General features: G+C 39.9%; 1 protein-coding gene across 3 annotated transcripts in view; it reads right to left on the reverse strand.

Moving 5' to 3' along the window:
* Nucleotides 1–19,922, reverse strand: part of lsamp (limbic system associated membrane protein) — a 484,055-nt gene that overhangs the window by 220,783 nt on the left and 243,350 nt on the right. Inside the window, exon 2 of one of the 3 annotated variants that reach the window (XM_085479337.1) lies at nt 14,070–14,148. In XM_085479337.1, coding sequence (XP_085335463.1) covers nt 14,070–14,148 — 79 coding nt within the window. Of the gene's footprint in view, nt 1–14,069; nt 14,514–19,922 lie in introns of those variants that run through there. The other 2 variants (XM_085479336.1, XM_085479338.1) reach the window with 2 other exon arrangements.

Below are 19,922 nucleotides of genomic sequence, written 5' to 3' on the forward strand. Positions count from 1 at the left end.
ATTTGCAATTACGTGCCACTTAAAATGTTACACGCTGAAATACCATGACCAAAAACTTTATCTACATCTTCACCATGAAAGTCTCACATGCCTATCAGATTTAATGGCTCATTAACTGAAGGTGTCAGGATGCTGTTCCAGATGGTTCTGGTCCACTTTAATCCGTTTATACAGCACAATTTACATACATATTAAATATGTGTCTGTATGTCTGTTATGTTGTGTATAATAAGATACACAATCATTCTTATAAGTGAACATGAATTAGATAGGTCAAGTTGCAGCAATTAATCATTTCCATGGTAATATTTTACGTCTCAACTTATCAGAAAGTATAAGGCTAAGGGCTCAGATGACGATATAATAACTGCAGCTAATATATTGTTAAATGGCCTCTTTGTGGTGTTTTCACGTTTACCACAGGCGGAAAAAATAGAATAGTAAAATACATTTCTTTAATCTACATTAAATATCTGCGCAGTTGCACAAAAAGATAGATTTATTGTATTGTCACTTGTGGAAACTCTATGTTAGGGTTACTTCACTGATATTCAGTTAGACAAGTGCTCTCAAGTCAAATGCCATCGCTTCTCAAGTCCTTGATGAGAGAGCCTTTGTATGCAAACAGCCATTTAAATGTGAGTGCCCTGCAGTGCTTTATCTAATGCAGTTTAAGTGCTGAACATTAGCTAATAATGAATTAGCCAACCCTGCATTGTATTCTTGGGTCCAACACAAGCCAATAGGTGGGAGCTGACAAGGACTTGGTGAGATTCAATGGTACTTTTTTAAACCACAGTTAGAGGACAGTTTATGAATGTTGGTGTGATGGCTGCATGCAACCACACAACTCAAATACTCGGGTTCATGTTTACCTTCCTGTCTTATTTTTACATTGTTCAGTGAATATAAGTTAATTTGGAGTTAGTAGTTTGTAATACATGACAGCAGTAAGCTGTAGTCCAAATGATGGCGCAGAATCTGTTTTGTATTGTTTGTTACGGTAATATGGATATATGCTTTGTTAATTATTTTCTGTTCCTTTTGAGTTACGGGGCGATCGTGGCTCAAGAGTTGGGAGTTCGCCTTGTAATCGGAAGGTTGCTGGTTCGAGCCCCGGCTTGGACAGTCTTGGTCGTTGTGTCCTTGGGCAAGACACTTCACCCGTTTCCTACTGGTGGTGGTCAGAGGGCCCGGTGGCGCCAGTGTCCGGCAGCCTCGCCTCTGTCAGTGCGCCCCAGGGTGGCTGTGGCTACAATGTAGCTTGCCATCACCAGTGTGTGAATGGGTGGATGACTGGATATGTAAAGCGCTTTGGGGTCCTTAGGGACTAGTAAAGCGCTATATAAATACAGGCCATTTACCATTTACCATTTACCTGGCTGCCGCTCCAATCCTTCCTGGTTTGGATGAAAGAGGAGGCTGAGGGTGGAGCTGGTTTAAATGTAGAGGCCAATAAAATGGACTTAACCATCTGTTATGACCACACAGGGGAGAATAGGGTTCTTCTTGTATTATGATTAGCGATTATCTCTGTGGTTTTGGTGTATACAATGGGGCATTCGATAGCTATATAACTGGAGCTGTCTCTCATTTGGGCAGGAAAGTTTGCCGAGTTATGGTTTATTAAGTGGTTTTTGAGTCGAATTTTGTTAACCTGGCCTTTAGTTTATGTGCCAACGTGGTTGGTAAAATAGTTTGTTTTTGTCATTTAGAAGTTTTGTAATAATTTTGTCCTTTTTGGGGTATAATACAACCCATTTTTTGAAGATTACACATGTGCCTGTATGCTCTTGGCTGCTTGGTCCCTGATAGCTGGGCTAACAGAATCAACATCCAAACTGTTCACTTGGGGACCTGATTTAATTGTAGGTAATTGTGTAACACACAGAAACAGAAGCAATGTTCTTGTAGTCAAAAACAATGCTGATCCACAGGGTAGAGGATTAAACTGAACTGGAAAGGATTAAATGAGACAAGCAATGCTGACTTATTTGTCATTTTCTTTATGTTAATGTGAATGCTTGAATGTCAATGTGCTATATAAAGTAGAAAAGTGCTTCAGTTAAACTTTTTTTTTTAACATCTGACACATTTATGCTCTACAAGTCAGATGGGATAGTAAAAGCAAGTAGGCGATGGCATCAGCCCCATTTCCATTTCCAAATGCCAAATGCTCAAGAGAGAAACTCTAATTAATCTCCCACACCTTTACCACTGTGGCTTTTCAGATCATTTTCTTTTGAAATGGAAAGTAAGACTCAGTGGGATAATGCAGATCAAAACATGTTGCCATTAAGGCCATTTAGAGCATGCCTTTGAAACAAATGCACAGTTTCCCCAGGGGTCAACGCGATGTTGCGTGCAGGTTATGAATATACAGCCGAAAACATAATTTAACACGCTGATCCAGAACAACAAAGAATACTTTTCTAATACAAATTCAAATTTATCTCAGAAGTATCTTGCTGATGCTTGAATATAAAAAAACAAAACAAAAACAGGAAACTTCAAAGCGTGGCCTATCAACTCGAGCAGTGAAAGGAGATACTGAGTGCATGAAATGCCCTTTTAGGAGATATCAAAATTCAGAGTTCCTGCATAACTTGTATGATAATGCTGCAAACTACAGATAAATAAGCTCCTCGGTAGTAAGTCCATCTTAGGAGCGGCTGTCGCAGCCAAAACGTTGGCTTTTTCACTTTTATCTTTCCTTTTAAATCCAGAACAGTTTGTTTTTACAACAAAGCGTGCTTTATTTGCTGCTCTGTCTTTTTTAATACCATATAATTAGAGAAGTCCATAAATAAATACGCATTTGGCTTGCAACTGCAGCATTCACTTACAGAATGAACAACAAGTCAAAGAACCATCAATCAAAGACCATCTTGCTATATTATGACACAAAACTAGTTTCTTCATAACAGAAAATTAGACAAGTCTTGGTATGTTTAATATTAATTTAGCTAAACAACACTTATTATCAGTACCATTGCCTATATTTGGCATCTTGCAGCCATCGAGTTTACTGCAGCAAAGACCATCTAACACAACATAACACAAAGGGAAATTCTGACACAATTTTTGTTACCAAAAGGTTTTTGTGTACCAAAATATATAAAGGTTTGGGTTATACAATAAATTTGGGCTTAAAGTGCAGATTTTGAAATATATTGTGTTAACCACAAATGAATTACAGGAATTTTTATACACATTTTGAGAGACTGAACTGTAAATACACAATAATGAATAAAAATCTTTATTGTCAGGAACGAGTACAAGCTCACTTATACTGTATAAGTCACAGTGACAAAGTGCAGCTATGTAACTATGGATCATTGCATACCACTGTTGTAATAACCAAGAAAGGCCTCCATTGACTTTAAATGTCAGTGGCACATATCTAAGCTTCCCATACTGCAGAGCACTACGGTTTTCTACATATTTTATCTTTTGTTTATTGCAGTATAAATTTTAGTTAATCTGCTTCCACACTGCAAGACTGTGGCTGTGCATGGGGCAGTTAAATAAATGCATGGGTTTTATTTCTTCCACCCATACACACTTTATGCTGCCAGTGGGTACTCAAAATAAGCAATATAACAAAAAGTGTTTTGCGGTTGTATTTTTCAAATTTCACATTTCACATTCGTCTCATGTAAAACAGCTGTAACATTTCATAAAGTCCTTCCAACCAAATCAAAATAATTCAGAATTGTTGCCACTGATTACTTGTAGTTATTTTAAAAATAGTGTCAAGCACAGATTTACAGACTAGGCATCTTCCGTACCTCTTGTGGGAGTGCTTCAGCTTTTATTCTGGGTAAAAACTGCAACCTTTTTTAGATTATCCTTCAGCTTGTGGAAGCAAGGACACTTCCTTCTTTTTCTCCAGTTCCAAAAGCTTTGAACGTACCTCACTCTTAACTTAACCATGTCCCAGCTCCGTTACTACCAAGTCGCTGTGATATTAGGCCAACTACACACACTTCTGTATCACTGCAGTCTGAAAAGAAATTGTAAGAGCGAGATAAACTTACCTACAAGGTTAAACTAGAAATGACATAACTGCTCTCTAAAATAATGTTCTGTTTTTTAAAGTAAAATAATAAATGAAAATACCAAACCATTGAATAGGTTTGCTACTGACTCAAGACAAATACAAATAAAGAACAGTGTAAGCAAAATAACTCATTAGTCCCAGAAAACTCTATACACATAAGGACCGGGCAGGCTTGAAAGATGCTTGGAGTATTAGCTTTTTAATTAACTGGAAACCAAGTAGTTATAAGTTAAGTAGTTATAAATCCATATAATTGCACACGAAGGTCCAAGTTATGAGTCACAAAAAGCATGAACAGCTCAATTTAATTCTAGCCTAATTAAAAATAATATTCAATTAACCTGCCTAAAGTGCCAATTAAATCACCCACCCCAAACCACTGCACTCCGAGGCCTAAAGAGACACATAATGTTTAATTAGGGACAAAACATGCACAATGATGAGAGCTGAAACTGGAACTAAAAACATATTGAAATCATCATCAAACATGGGAGCTAGTTTTCTCACAACAAACACACATCTTGCAACACTGGCTAATGTGATACCTGCAGTTAAAAGGAAGAAGAAGAAAACTATTTTTTCGTACCCGTTATCAAAGCAGACACACTAGGTTCAGCATAATGAAAAGGCTTGCATGCTCTGTGTGTCATGAATAAATGAGCAATAGACATTCCGCTTACTGCTGACGACATATAGGCCACTTCCACAAAGTATCTGTCAATGAGTCAGTTTTTTGCTGATTTGGAAAAATTTGGAAGTAAACAATGAGTGCGCTCATCCAGGACTATACTTACCGCATGCCTCTAATCTGCTTTAAAGCCATGTGGATTTACAGCTGCAGAGACAGCTCAAACCCACATGTTTCAGCTTTAATTCACTCTGACTGATGGAAAGCTTTAAATGTATTTAACCTGCTTCCATGGTTCAGCTAAGCGCAGCTCATGCACTTTATTCATTTGTCTACTTCATGTCAAGATTACTTGCAAAGTTTTTAAATGTGAATCCAAAGTCCTGCTTTGTTCTTTCATATTTTTGTCAAAAACGCTGACTTGCATGAAATTGTAAGAAGGAAAAAAAATGTGTTTGCTTTTAAAAGAGATGCACCGATTTGGTCATTAATCAAGATGGCTAACAAACCACTCAGAGATGAAAGTTTCATTACAGTGACAAAGCCTGGGTGAACTTTAGATACAATCATCCAGTAAAGTGGGAAAGACACATGCATGGTACTGCTATATACCACATACCATATGGACGACTGGTAATTACTTCAAACATACCCTTTGAGTCAGTTCTGTCTTTTAATAGTACGTCTACTGCAGCTATGTAGCACTATGACATTTTGAGGTTCTCAGAGTGTAATAACAATACTCTTCCACTCCACTTCCACCGCTTTCACCCATAGGCAGCCAGAGGCAGTGAGAAATTGCTGAGTAGTTTAAATATGCACTTAGAGACAGCCTGGCCTGTCCAACAATAGTCTATGTGAAGATGGGAATGGAGTGGAATTGCTTTTAGAGAGAAGCACTGCTGTAGTATTCAGCTGCCCCACCACCCAACACCCCCCAAAAAAGAATCTGAATTCCCTGGTTGAGATATTCACAAAACATGTTGCAACCACATAATAAGGAGCTCAGCATGTCCTGGTATGTTTTCTGAGGATGAAGCAGCAAAATCCAACTACAACCATCTGGTTGGGGATTTCTGACAGTGGCTCAGACAGCACACTGAACTGGACTGGACTGTGAGCTCGAGATGACAGCGTAAACACTCTGTTCATCTGCCATGCCAAAAGACTTCGCACCGTCTCTGCAGGCCATCGTTCAGATCCTTCTGACCAAGATGAAAGCATCTGGAACTTGTGACGCTTCGGAGCTGTTCCAAAGGGCTTCGTGAAACTTTACACAGTTGGCAAAAACATCAACCAAAACCCCGTTTCTTTTTCTCTCACCTCTGCACAGTCCCAGGCCAAAGACGATAATGACCCAACTGGCAGCCGGTCAGCTGTCCCACTGTAGCGTGATGAGTGAAAATGAAATTGATTTGAAAATCCTACCCCAGCCCAGGCTGGAACAGAAGGGATTATTGTGCTGATTGTACTAATACTGCATCCTTCCCCTCTCCCTCCTTCCTATACTAATTCTACTCATCGTACTCCTTTTTCCCTCTCTGTTTGTGACTCTTCCTTGGTCAGAGCTCTTTAGTTACCAGCCGTACCCTTTCCAGGGCTTTCCTTTAAGATCCTTGTGAAGAAACTCATCTATGAGTTTCATCTCATCTGACTTCATGTTCCCTTTGTGAATCAGGTTAAGACTACACAGCTGGACAATTTAATGTTGGCAGGGAGAGGAGAAAAGGACAACGGGTGGGTGGTGAAGAGCAAAGAGGGACTGAGAGAGATGCCTAGGGAGGTTCTAAACTCTAAAGAGTGAGAGAGCGCAAGAGAGAGTGAGAATGAGAGAGAGAGAGAGAAAGAAAGCAGCTCACCAATCTAATGAGCTGCAGAGAGAAAAGTAAAGCCCCCTGGGGACTGGATATCCCAAATGATGTTCCATTGCTGCCCCTCTGTCAGGAAATCCAGAAATTGATCTGTTTTTGCTCAATTTTCCTCCCACCACTGTCTAGACTACATACTGCGCTATATAAATTTCAGCTTATGAAAGCATTTGTCAAAGTTTTGACGTTGCATCTTCATTGTAAATTACTGTGACAGAAATTTTGATGATAGGTCAGTTTTGTGGAGCTGTGGTGGAACTTGATGCTATGCATGAGACCATTAAATAGTCATCACTGTAGCATCAGCTTTCACCACCAGTCCATGCTTGAAAATTAATTTAATGCAGCTCTGACAGCTCTAATGTACCCGACTCTCTCTCTTTCTACCGGCCAATTACCTGTCTCTCCATGACATGGAAGTAGGCACATCACAAGGACAGATCAGAACACAACTGGAAATAACAAATAACACCAGAGGGACAAAGCACCCACTCCTGGTTATTAAAGCGGTACACTGGACACCAGGACTCTCAGGCCAGGCAGACCTAAAATGGTAAAAAAAAGAATGCTTGGACACTCCCAAAAGTTGATTCTGTGCATCTGGACATAGCGTTTTCAATGGGAGAAACGTTTCGTCACTCATCCAAGTGACTTCTTCAGTCTCAGCTGACTGCAGGTTTCCCCAACCTTATAAATGCTTGGACTCTGCTAGCATAATGGACAGGTTTTTGATGGGGCTCCCACACAAACGCAAAGCAGAGGATGAGGCGTTGCCAAATATCGTTCCAAACCATATTTCTTGTTAAAAAAAGGGGGGCCTACCAAAAAAAGTTTGGGAACCACTGTCCAAACTGAAGGTGTGAAGTTGCCAGAATAGCTGAAGAGCAGATATATAGGACAGCCACAGGTACCTGGGTGTCCCACAGGACAATAGGAACCATGATAAAGATGCACAAAGATCAGACATAGTCAAATATCTCAACAAGGTTTGTCAGGTGCTAAGAAACTAGCTGAATGCTAGGAATGAAATCAAAGCCATCAATACATAATCCCTACAGATACCCAACTGGAATAATAAGCTGACCACAGGAGGAGATAGATGCCACTAATGTAATGACATAAAAACTCCTCACAACTCCTGAAAACTCTTGAGGCTCTATGAGCACGAGAAAGAGAAAGGGCAAGAACCAGACTGTCAGAGCCACAGCCGAAGATATAACAGAGCATTCACGAAGACATCAGGAAGACTGCACCCAAGATGAGCTGCTCCATGAATGCCTCAGGCAGCTGAAGACGAACAGGTGAAGAGGAACAGGAGGAGGAACTATCGTGGACAACCAAATCCCTGCTATCAATAGACAGAGCAAGTGGAACACATCAAGAAATACTATCAGCAGCCAGAAAAGGCCAGCCTAAAGCATAGCACACAGGCTCTGTTGATCATGAACTACACAAGACCAGGCCCTAAGCACCAGATCCATAGAGGCTGGAGTCTACCACAACCAAGCGGACACAGGTTACAGACTATGCAAAGGTCTAGGATGTAGGATCCAAGCTGCATTTTAAATAGAGTGACACAACTAAGTGTCCAGGAAGGTGTACAAGAACATCTGTACCAAATACTGACTATAAGTCCCCAAGTCCCGATAGGTGGTTGAGAACAACAGGGCTAAGGTCTCGTGGGACTCTGAGTTCCAGACAGATGAGCAGCTCCTAGCCAACATGCAAGACATAGAGGAGGTGGAAAAGAAACAGAAGACTGCAGTTGTGTTGGGTGTAGCAATCCCAGCAGACTGAAACATCAGGAAGACAAAAACAGAGATATATCAGGGGCTGAAGGAGCAACTAGAGTAGACATGGAAGGTAAAGTTCTAACTGCTCCCAGTGGTAATATGAGCACGAAGAGCTGGAACTCCAAAACTGGAAGAGTAGCGCCATCAGATTCCAGGCATAACATCGGAGGTCTCTGTCATAGGAAGAGTTAAGATACTGCCCAGAACTGTCCCGGGACCACACGTGACAAAAACACACACACACACACATAGATACAGTGGTGTTTTTGTATGTTTGTCACACTTAAATGTTTCAGATCATCAAGGCAATTTAAATATTAGCCAAAGATCACACAAGGAAACACAAAATGCAGTTTCTAAATGAAGGTGATTAATATTAAGGGGAAAAATTCCAAACCTACATGAGATATAAAAAAATAGGAAATCAGGGACACTTTTTTAACCCTTTAAAACCGGTCAGAGTGGACACGCTCCATTTTGTGCAACTATTTTTAAATCCCTGTAGAACTGCAACCACATAAGCTAGCGCAATAATTTTTTTTGCATATGAAACCGGAGGAGTTGTACTTACATCTTATGCCATCAGCTTGTCCTAGGTCACAGTTTCCTTCCACATATAGCTTTTCAAAAACTGCATAAAAAGCACTTGCAGCAACAAAAACATAATATCCCAGAAACACGCTTTGCCGATCCGATCAGCTGTTTGTAACACTTCCTACGTTGGAATAGACGTCAGCGCGAAATGTAGTTTTTTTTACCATCAGGGCCTCATAAGCCTATACTTTTTAAAAGTTATGTCTGACTTTATGACTTTCTGTGTCGTTTCTGGGATGCTTAGAACTCATATTGCACTGCTGGAAATAGTTTATTTTGATGCATATGCTGCTTTTTTGCAAATTTGCAGTATAATATTTATTTTCGTTTTTCCTGCAGTATATAAAAAATGGTGTATTTCAAAAATAAAACTATGAAGACACTCAAAATAAATTTCCTGTGGTGGGAAACTATTTTGTGCAACTTTTTTGCATTTACAGTTTTGAGGGATAAGCCCCTTAAATTTTTCTAATTAGAAATATATGTTAAAAAACCAAAAACGATTTTTATTTTTTTTGTAGTTTATTGCACTTTTTTGCAATTTATGTAATTACTATGCACTTAATGCAGACATATTATTATAATTTGGGCTATAATGGTTGTATTGATGTATAGCAACTTGAAATACTCCCAAAAATGGCTCCACAGCATGTAAAAATATAATATAAGCTCTGGTGGACTTGGTTCTATGGTAGGTCTTAAAGGGTTAACACCACTGTATACAGAGAGGAGAGCTGCATATTTAAATATATATCAAACGAAATAAACATTATGCAGTCAATTTGGCTAAAAGTGGAAGTTTTAATCATGCAAATTAAAAAAAAAATTAATAATATTAAATAGAAATTGAAATTAAAAAAAAAAAAACCTGCATTCACTATTTTTCAGAACTGTGAATCTGTTAGACTAACATCATGTTGTAGTTGTGTCACAGCCCGATTTGACCAACTCTGACTAAAATTAAAGGAAAATTTCTGGAAAAGAAGATCCTTTGAGGCGAAAGCACAAATACAGAACCATCGTCCCTGGAAGTAACAAGGAAGCACAATGAGTTGTTAACAGTTATGTCTGACTTTATGACTTTCTGTGTCGTTTCTGGGATGCTTAGAACTCATATTGCACTGCTGGAAATAGTTTATTTTGATGCATATGCATATGCATATGCTCAGGGAGGAGACTGCGGAGTCTCCAGGCCAGGACCAGCAGACTGAAGGACAGCTTCATCCATCAGGCTGTCAGGAAGCTAAACTCCCTCCCGATTCTGCCCCCCTCTCCCCTCTTCTCCACCACGGTCTCACTGAACTCTGTCACACACACACACACACTCACTCTCTGACGCATTCACTGGCCTGCTCCAGTCACTTTGTGGAGCATTGGACTGCCATTACCTCATAAGACTTTGCTGTTACACTATCTCTTACCGTACACTACTAAATCTCCATTTGCACTATTTGCCTATTTTGCACCACTATGCCTTCTTACTTGAATATTGTATATTGTATATTGCATAGCTTTTTTTTGTTATACGTAAAATTGTATTGTATTTATTTAAATTTTTACTTTTTAATTATTTTATTTGCATTTTTCTAATCACTAGGGTTTGAGAGTAACGCAATTTCTATTCTGTGTATGTCCTGTACATGTGGCAGAATTGACAAATAAAGTTGACTTGACTTGACTTGACTTGACTTAACATGCAGATTTCTGACCCAGAGGAGCGCAATCACAGGCACTGCACTATCAGTGGTTTAATAAGCAATTGTCAATTATAAAGGCTTCGCCTGAGACTGAAACCTCTTCCTTAAGGCCGCTGCATAGAGAAGGACAAAAAAATAAATTAAAAAGTAAACTGTTGTGACACAGAGAAACTGCTTCAAGAAATGTGGTGAAACTTATCTTTTTCCTCTTCTCAGATTTATTTCTTGTGCTTTGCTAAGGATGAGAACAGTTTGATTTCACTTGTTGGCATCATCCTTGTAAAAACAGGCTAAGGCTAAGTCACCATGGAAGCAAGCGCTGAAATATGGGGTGCTTTTCAGCGACCTAAATCTTATAGGTTTGCAACATCACTGCTGGGATACAGGCTTGGATTTAATATGCTAGGACTTGTGTTCGTGTTTTCCAGAGGCAAATGTCACTTCAAGCAGTTGCAGATTTAAATAAAAAGACCTCCTTTAGAGCAAGAAGACAGCTTAGGGACAGATCTTTGAACAGCACACAGCGGCACAAGATCATTAAGATAGCAGCAAACTTAGGATGGAATTTTCTTGCTTCTGAGATAACCAAAGAAACTATGTTACAAAACCTCAGTATTCACATAGTTTGAATTAACAGATTTTAAGTCTACTGAACATCAGATGATTCTGATTTACTTCACACTACAACCGATGGTGTAAACATATTTATCTGAGCCATTGATATTCTTCAGATATAGACTTAAATGTGGTTAAGAGTGTAGATTATTCTTTTTATATAGTGCTGGAAAACAGACTGCTAAAATTTCTGCCTTGTGATATAGAAGCCATGCAAGTAAAAATCAATGTAGATTCTCTGCTGTTCTGTACAACACAGGTTGTTAGAGATATGTGTCAATATCTAGCCTACATTCACTTTTGATCCAGAATGAATGAGATTCTGTGAGCAAAGCACTGTGTCAGGCTCAGGCTAGAGTATATGCGCTTGTCACATCAAGTATTAGTTGGTCGGTAGGCTTAGGGTTATCTAATCCTAACCCTAGCCTAGCTACATATAACTTACTATTCAAATCTTGTAATAATAAATCAGTCAGCTATAACTCGACTGAGTGTCCACTGTGATTTCCAGTGCAGATTGTTGCTTTATGACTGTGGTATTGATAAAAATATAGAGCAGAGAGCTGATGCAATCCTTTATATTATTCTCATGACATCGATGAATCTGCAGCCTCGCGGAGCTTAAATAAACACTCGTGATGCAGTGTTTCACTGTGACTCACAACGGTGCTACAAATCTGAAAGTTTTGCGCATGAGGAGAAAGAGTTTAGTTTGCTTATTTACTCAGCATGACACACTTCTGCCCCTGGTAAAAATAAATTTCCTTTCTCATTTCAGTAGCGAGGCCCTGCTGCTGTGTGCTGTGTCACAGCGGCTGTTTGGCCACATACTGTTTCTCTACTCCTGCATCGCTCCTCTCGTGTCACGACTGCAGCCACAGGCTCAGCTAAAGGAGCGCAGGCCTTATTACGCCCCCGGGTCAACAATAACCCCTCAGCCTTCACAACCCCCCCCCTTACGGAATCAGCAACACTGTGTAACACGACAAATTACTAGCCAACGGCCTCCCACGCCTGCTCAAACTTTGTACGTTTTAGCCTTAGTGGTCCTGCAACTACCTCCCACCAAACCCCCTCTCGATCCTATTTGTCAGGTGGAAACTGGGTGTGAAAAATGGTTGTGTTTTTCAGCAGAGCCACGGGGCTCTGAGCCAGAGCTTATCGCTGTCTACCTTACGATAAATAAGACTGATCATCAGTCCCAACAAGATGCATTGCAAACATCAAATTAATTATGACACTCACTGAGTGATTACCACAGATTATTCAAACATCGTTTGGCAGATATAAAGGTGAAATAGTGGACTGGGGATACAGTTTTCCCAGAAAGTGGAATCTAATTCGGCAGGTGAGCGCAGAGCCTGCCACGTTACCTCACCTTTAAAGAATAGAGAGTGACTAGGGTGGGGGCAAATGGCTGATTACAGCAACGAGGCAGTCAACTGGATGTGGAAAGTGAAACAAATAGCTGTGACCCCCGCTGAGTTCAACAGTAACTGAGTCAGATGACTAACTTGATCAGCAGATACCTAAATGGATGGCACCTGTGCACCAGAAGGAATCCATTAAAGGGATTTATTCTTGGTGTGTGTGTGTGTGTTTGGGCATACAGCTTTTGTGTGTATGCAAGCTCAGGGCACATGTGAGGAAATGCGGAAATGTGTGTGCTTGCATTTTTTTTTTCTCTTATATGGGGCTGGGGAAGCGGTGTCCATGCCTGCAGGCTTTGTTGACCGGCTGTGCTAAAAGTCCAGCATATAACCGCAGTTTGTTCTCTCACAGCCTAGAGGCACTGTAAACCTACACAGGTTGTCATGTTTTTTATCATATGTGTTAAGCATTTTGAATTTGCATGTAATGAACACATGAAATATAAAGAAAATTGCCATTGCCACAGTCACTATGTGGTGAACTAATTGATTTGGAGTACATTTAAAGGATTGGGGAGAGTGGGTGAGAGGGGCTGCTGAGGAAAAGCCCTGTGCACAAAACATATGAATAAACAAATAAATAAACAAAACAATCCAAATCCTCTTTCTGCATTCATAGCCTGTCAAAAACGCATGGCTGTCATCACGTGTTCACCCAGACGTGCCGAGCAGTATCACAATAAGACAGTTGTCAGCTTCCATTGTTTACGAAGTGATTACATGGGATGTCTTAACATATGTGCTGAATAAATAAATAAATAAAAATGTAACAAGCAAAAAACCCGCGTAAAGAGAGAATCTTTAAATTTGCGGGGCCACAAACAAAGCTGCAAAAGCAAAAAACCCTCAAACGAGCTCTCAGCTGCACTGCTGCTACTTCATCTTCTTGCCCCCCTGCAGACTGCTGGCAGTTAATCTTTTCCTAACATCTAATGGAGGATTCGTCACACGTCGTTTTTTTCAACATGTTATTCCTGTCTGCAATCAGTAATCAGTCTTTGTCGTTAACCCTCCCACCACCACGATTGCCACGGTCACGGTGACGCACTTTGCCTTTTATCAAGAGCATCTTGATCTTAAGTTCATAAAGCGGTGTGACCACCGCCGCAGCGTCCTGTGTCACAAAGATTCTCACAAAGGTTGTGACACAAAAGTTAGAAACGCAAGCGGAGAACATGCAATCGCTCAACATTTCCGTCACTTCTCTGTACTGAACAAACGAGAAAAAAAGTTCGTAAAGAAACGACAACAACAAAAATAAATGAATGCATAAAACAAGCTGCAATCTTTCGCTCGGAGGATCCTGCTGCTGCTGCTCAGCATCCAGAGAGAGGCGGGGGTGTGGGGAAGCAGCAGAGGAAAGTTGGAAGCAGAGTCTTACCTTATAATCGCCGTGTCGCCCTGTCGGATAGTGATGTTGTCGGTGGCCCTCTGCATATCCACACTCCGGACGGGGAATCCTGTGGGGATAAGACAAAGCAGTCTGAAAAACGAAGCCTGTAACTGCCTCCAGCACGACTTGCGTCCGACTTGCATTTTTGAAAGCACAGGAGCGCGCGCGCGTTTCTGCAGTTATAAATCCAAGGGTGAAAAAGGGGGTAGGGGGAAACAGTCGTAGTTGTCCACACTTCTGGTAAACGCGGGAATGTTTTTAGGTCCAAAGCAGTTCGGAATGAATGGGTGACACGAGGTTCCGAAAATACTTTTTTGGAGGGGGAGGGGGGGCCAAAATCCTCCTTCTGTACTCCAGTGACGCACAAAGCTCTCCGCGTAAAGACACGGCACAGCGACGATGGAGAGAGGCAAGCTTCTGTTTAGAGTCTGGGAGAATCACCCCCCACCACCACCCCCTACCTCTCTCTCTCTCTCTCTCTCTCTCTCTCTCAGATTATCCAGCCGTCTGACTCTGATGCTCCCCTTATTGGTTGTCAGGACAACAGCACCACCTGAGGTCCCTTTCGGTGAGACACAACCGAACGAGGACCGAGGAACACCGTGGAATAAGTTTATTTTTGTTTTTATTTTTAGAGAATAAAAAAAACAAAAATATTCAACAGAAGAAAAGAATCGAGTTGTGTATCTGAATATCCATGAAGGCTATTACGCGTCTTGAATATCAGAACAGGTTTTGGACACAAACAGAGAAAAAAATATAATAAAAACAACCCAAACTTCAAGTTTTAAATAGGTCTAGAAAACTTTCCTTCCTTGAGGTGAAACCATGCAGAAAGACGCTTTCCCTCTGAGGATCACTTCAGTACCATTACTCTTCAAACAAGCTCATTTATCTACAGCAGGTATCCACTCATTTACACCATTAGCTCCCATAGCATTTCCATGCCTAGCAGATTTGCAGTGGACCATGAGATCTCCAGTGGATACTTTTTGTACCTAATTATGATTTAGGTGGAGAGCCTGTTGTTTGCATTATACAATTCCATTTAACATGTTCCATTAAATGTTAGACATGAAATTAAACCAAAGGATATTTTTGGAAGCATTCTCTATATATAATAGAAAAAAAAATTATACTTATTTTTACCATTTTGAGGATGATACGGAGCCGTGAATAGCTTAACCAGACATAATCACCTCTTGTCAAGATTAGCATTGACTGTTGTGATGCCATAGCTTGATAAGTAATTACATCCACTTTCAGCATAAGCAAGGACACAAGTTTGTGAGGTGCACGCCTCGCAATTATGCAGACATGTGAATGCAGCATGAGCTTGTAATTTCACCACTTGCCAATCAAACGCTGGCTTAATAGGCCCTGATCTAATGCTCAGTTGACGATGTGCTTAATGAAGTGCAGTGTAACAATTTAGGCAGTGCATTTAGCATTATTTGATTCTGCAAATACATTAATACTAATGTGAATCATTGTCATTCGCTACATAGTGCACTCCCATTTTTTTTATTTATTTTTTTGCCTCTGGGGGTATGCAGTTAATAATTCAGAATCACACTTTAATTCTTTAATTGTAGTGCTCTAAACTAGTCACACTGATACAAGCACAGCACTTGCTGAGGTCATGACCTGAACGTAGAATAATTACATATGTTCTTAACATTGCAATTACTCCAGCTAGCTTAAAAACACAATCAGACACAATCAGTTGCCTGTTTTACAGCAGCCTCTCGAAGCATCTTTACCCTCCTTTTTTAATGCAGACTTTTTGGATGCATTAGAAAAATTGAAGAGCACATGAGAGTAAAACTGATAAGGACCACTGGGGTAATTTATGTCAGTAAATGTATGGAGGTGCTTATGTTAGTGCATTAGTTGAGAAGTGTTAAACTGTTTACAACGAGGGACGCTTGAAAAGCTGCTCCCTACTTGGTGCTTAATAAATAGTGCTTGTTACAGTTTTCCTCATCTTCTAGAGGTTTAAGCTATCTTGGTGATTTCACTTTATGAAAGAGCATATGCATTAAGACCACTTTAAAAGGTTTACTGGGTTCACAAGAGGAGAGAAGAGGGTCTCTGTGAAATACAGATTTATGTAGGGATGACTCCTACATGCCTTTTTGCTTTATTTATAGTTATAAATTCTCAAAAGTGCGCTGGTGATCCAAGAGACTTTATATGTGTAATAAGTTGAATTCTTGCTTTTATGGCAGCGAGATGGCAGAGTGGAGGCCAACAAAACAGTTGCTTTAACCGGGTCTTATCAGAAGTCCACTGACGCCTGGAGGCCTTCCCTGTACTAAAGGCTCACAGACACTCACACAGAGACAAACTGAATGCAGGGAAACACAGCAGTTATTATTGTGTTGGTGCTATGCTGGTGTTGGAGTTTGAATAGCAGACGTGGTCATGGATTCTCCTTTTGTGCACACAAAATAAACTGTACATAACATATTGTACGTTATCCAGAATATGACATGTAGAACAATGTGATGCATTGTTTGCTGTTTACATTACAAAATAAAATAAGATCCCCTCAGTCTGCAGACAGCTGGGAGCCAAAAGGACACAACAGAAGAGGCAAAAGTCCTTTTTATTTGCTAGTTCATGCTGGCATACATTCTACACAGCTGGGGTCAGAAGTTTACATAAACCATTCATGGATGAATGTCATTATAATTTTGGGCTTTTCATGATTTCTTTCAACTGTTCTTTTTCCAGAGTGGGATGTTTGTACATTATACATACTGCATACAGTTTTCTCTAATCCACACAAGTTCAAAAGTATACATACAGGTTCAAATATTTACATATACCTTCACTAATATTTGGCACTATATTTAAATGTGCCTTAGAAACTTTTGTTAGCCAAGCTTATAGCAGAATCCTGGCTGGATATTTGACTCTTCTTGGCAGAAAATGGTACAGTTAATTCAAATTAATTGGTTTCTGGCACATAGATGGCTATTAAACATAGTCCACAAATTTTCAATAAGGTTAAAGTCGGGGCTTTGGGAAGTTAAATCCAGAAGATTAATGGGCCATTTCTAAACAAGTGCAGAAAAAGTTGAATGTTATTCAAATGTGTCACCACTTTATCAAAATCTGGAAGAAACCCCAAACTGTCAGCTTCAGATGAGAGGAAATTGGTTAGGATGTTTAACAACAACCCAGCATCCTCCAGCATTCAAGACTAAAATGAACTGGGAGCTGCTTGAACACTGGTGTCACTGTCCACAGTGAAGTGAGGTTTACGTCACCAGGGTCCGCGAGGGTACCAAGAAAAGAGCCACTGCTCCAAAATCAGCTCTTTTAAGTTAGTCCACATGGAAGAGTCAAATGCCTTCTGGAGAAAAGTCAGACAAGACAAAGATTGAGTCCTTGGTGGTCGACACAGCTGAGTGTTCCAACAGGACAAATTATCACAAACACAAATCTAAACTGGTTTTGGAATCGATAAAGCAGGCTAACATTAAGCTTTGGAAGACTACAACCCTACTGAAGATTTGTGAATGCTATCAATTCTGCCAAGGAGAATGCTCAAATATCCAGCCAGAATTATTCCAGGAGCTTGTTAGTGGCTACCAAACCATCTGGTCGAGGTCCAACACTGCTAAGGGACTGTTATGGCCCTTAGCAGGGCCTCCCTTGATTGTGTCCCTGTAGGGTGTGTCCTGCCAGGTCTCCTGCCTTAGGTGCCACCCTATTTGTACAGCTGACCCAGAGACCTATATCTCTATATCAATTCTGTATCTATTTTATATCTCTATAGGAGAAATGTCTTAATATTTAGAATACATTGTCCCCCTCCAATAAAAGCATGAAAGAAGCAGGGGAGTTACTAAGAAAAAAACAAACACTATGCACAATAACAATGCCTCACACACAGATGAGTTGTTTTCTTCAACAATAGGTCTTTTTCCCTCCCAAAGATATGAATATGAATTATGAGTTCATACAACCACAGAATGTTTTGTGGTAAATATAATTAAGCCTGCAACACAAAAACGCGCACATACAGTGTTTTGATATCAACAAAAAAGCTGCACATCCTCTCATGTTTTCCTCTGGCTGTGTGTATGCAAGCAGCCTGATAGGAATGGAGGAGAGAGAAAGAAAAAGGAAATTGTTTCCCAAAAATGTCTGAAAAACAATATAGCTGGAAGCCAGTTTTGGATTCTTTCTTTTAACTTTAGATGTGCTGTTGCCTGGGTCTGTTTTCAGTCAGGCTCAATAACATAGTTGAGGCATGCATGAATGTGCAGAAAGCTTTGGACATGAACAGAAATCTTTTTGTTAAAGTTAACACTTTTAGTGAGCAGGTAAGAAACAAAAAAGTAGCCCGATATCAGGGAAACTTGTCACACACTGACTCTCAAATCTGGAAGACAAAAACATCATAGAGCCAAGAACCTGGCTGCGTTATATTCTTGTAGATTTTGAATCGTCTTTGCTTTGATTTTCTTTTTCTTTTTTGTTTTAGCTCTTTTCTTTTTTAGTTAAATTTACTTCCATAATAAATGTATGCACAAAGTACTAAAATTTGCATCAAAATTTACCAGATTGCTCAAATGAACCCATACTGATGCTTTCTTTAAAATAGGAATTTGACACAGGGGATGAAACTGTGTTTTCTGCAAATCAATATATAACAATTTCTATCATCTTAAAACACTGCGCTCCTACAACACGGCACCCAAGAGAAGTATTCAGTACAATGGAAGCGCTAATGCGTGGTACAGTGAGGGGAAATACATAGTAATTGGTATTTTCTGTTATAAGTGGCAGAGCCTGTGCCTGATAAATGATCAAACAATGGCAGCATAAGGGGATCTAACTTCTTTGAGGGGAAAGCAACATACAGTATGATCTATCATTCAACTCTGTATTTCAGCTTAAAAAAGTGGCAGCAAGAAAACATTCTAGGAAGTGATGTTATTGAAATATAACAGTTACTAATGTAACTACAAATCATGGGTCTACTTAATCATAATCACACTGAAACCCAGAAAATGTTTGTAAGCACCCTGGCATTTGTATTTTTTTTTTTAACACAAGATCTGCATCACAGGGCAGGGACTGTAGAATGATTTTCATAATGCACATTATGAAGTGCTTTAAGCACTCCTCCCCATTTCATTGAGTCATAATGATTCAGTCAGAGCGACCCAGCTTTGATCAAAAGAGCTGAAAACAGAAGGGATAAACATGTAGTACAGTGTAGATGTATAATTCTGATTTAAGAACAGAGAAACAACTTTTAATACTGAGTTTGTCTGTGTTTGTATGTGTCACTCTTATGACAGCCGATTCAACGTTTCCAAGAAAAAAACTGAACTTAAGTCAGTGAGTAGTTTGCTCCGTTATACTCAGTTCTTTATTTTTTATTGTAAAGGCGAAACTTAGACTAGACATCCTGAGTTTGAATCCACCGTCTAGTCTGGATCTTTCTGTAGGAAGTTTGTATGTTCTCTATGTGTAGGTAGTGAGGTTAGCTTAACTGGTGATTCTAAACTGTCCGTAGGTGTGAATGTGAGTGTGTACCCACCCTTTTGCCCTATGCTAGTTGGGCTAGACTCTAACTCCCATGTGACCCTGAACTGACGACTGAGCAAAAGACAATGAATGGATGGGTACACCAGTTACAAAAAGTCACAGTTAGACTTTCACAGGAGTAAAATGTCATGACAGAAACAAATAATTACACCAAGATAAGATCAATACTGTACACTTTTTAGAAAGGACAAGCTAGGATCGTTTTTTCTTGTTCAAACTGCTAATAATTTAAAGGTAATGATTGCATACGTGAGTTAAAATGAATTT

Source organism: Copadichromis virginalis, linkage group LG14 (assembly GCF_057382275.1).
Source record: "Copadichromis virginalis isolate Kocher_CV1m ecotype Utaka linkage group LG14, C_Virginalis_male_GT1.1, whole genome shotgun sequence".
Taxonomy (NCBI): Eukaryota; Metazoa; Chordata; class Actinopteri; order Cichliformes; family Cichlidae; genus Copadichromis; species Copadichromis virginalis.